General features: G+C 34.8%; 1 protein-coding gene across 1 annotated transcript in view; it reads right to left on the bottom strand.

Annotated features, from left to right (window-relative positions):
• Window positions 1-694: 694 nt before the first annotated feature.
• Window positions 695-969, bottom strand: part of LOC137614795 (translin-associated factor X-interacting protein 1-like) — a 24270-nt gene continuing 23995 nt past the window's right edge. The window contains exon 15 of the mRNA XM_068344462.1: window positions 695-837. Within this exon, the coding sequence (XP_068200563.1) occupies window positions 695-837 (143 nt within the window). The remainder of the gene's footprint in view (window positions 838-969) is intronic.

Below are 969 nucleotides of genomic sequence, written 5' to 3'. Positions count from 1 at the left end.
TTATTTTTTTTTTCACCTTGTTTCCTTTTCTTTTGGAATGTTCCCTTTTGCCACCTTTTTCAAATACTTGAGGTGAGCAACCCCATTGAGAAATAAAATTTTTATACATTTTAGGGTGGCCTGACCATAATAGCTGGTCTCATTTGCGTTTTTCCTTCCTCCAATCTTGAATAATCTATTGATACACTACTATTCCTTCAGTAATGGTTTTACTTGTGCTATATATTTTTATAAGTTTCACAGAACTTGAATATGGGTGTATGACGGAAACGTTATATGAAAGATTAAAATGGAAAAATAAAATTGTGATATTTCTAAACTAGTTCTTCGCCCACCTGAGATTTCCTTTGTACTGTGCAACCACCAATAACTTTAGGATATATTTTTTGGAATGTTAAAAAGACATCACTGTTTCTCTGTTCTCCTCCAATATATTTAGTAGATTTCTTCATGCGGGAAAATTCCACTGGAATTCAATCATCATTAAATGTGAAGTGAACTCACGCTATGGTAAAATCAATCTGTCAAAACAGGCATTGTTGTCATTTAAGAAATAAGAATTAAATTGGGTTCATTCACTTCTTCCCCATTGGATTTTCTAATTCAATCATTTTTCTTCACTTTAGCTTGGAGTCATCAAAACATATATAACATTTATAACAAGAGTAGACCAGGAGTCCAGGATTCCTGTCCTTCAATTCTTTGCGCCAACCCTCACAATATGCCCAGTTTGAAGTCTAGCTGCCAATAAGGGCAGAGGAGTGTGTGGAGTCGTCTTGAGCTGGTCTCTAGTCGTGTTGAAGACCCATTCCATGTATGCGTCCAGATCACGTTGTTCTAGAAAAGAAGAAGAGTTCTTATTAAGGTTTTAGATTCTTATTCAATTGTTTACGTATGTTATATTCTTGGATATATTTTAGAGGAAAGTTTCTGGCAAGAGTATTGTGCCGTGGAATTTGAACTCGAAAA

Source organism: Palaemon carinicauda, chromosome 21 (genome assembly GCF_036898095.1).
Source record: "Palaemon carinicauda isolate YSFRI2023 chromosome 21, ASM3689809v2, whole genome shotgun sequence".
NCBI classification, from domain to species: domain Eukaryota; kingdom Metazoa; phylum Arthropoda; class Malacostraca; order Decapoda; family Palaemonidae; genus Palaemon; species Palaemon carinicauda.
Note: the sequence above shows the minus strand (reverse complement) of the source record. Positions and strands in the feature narration are given on the sequence as shown.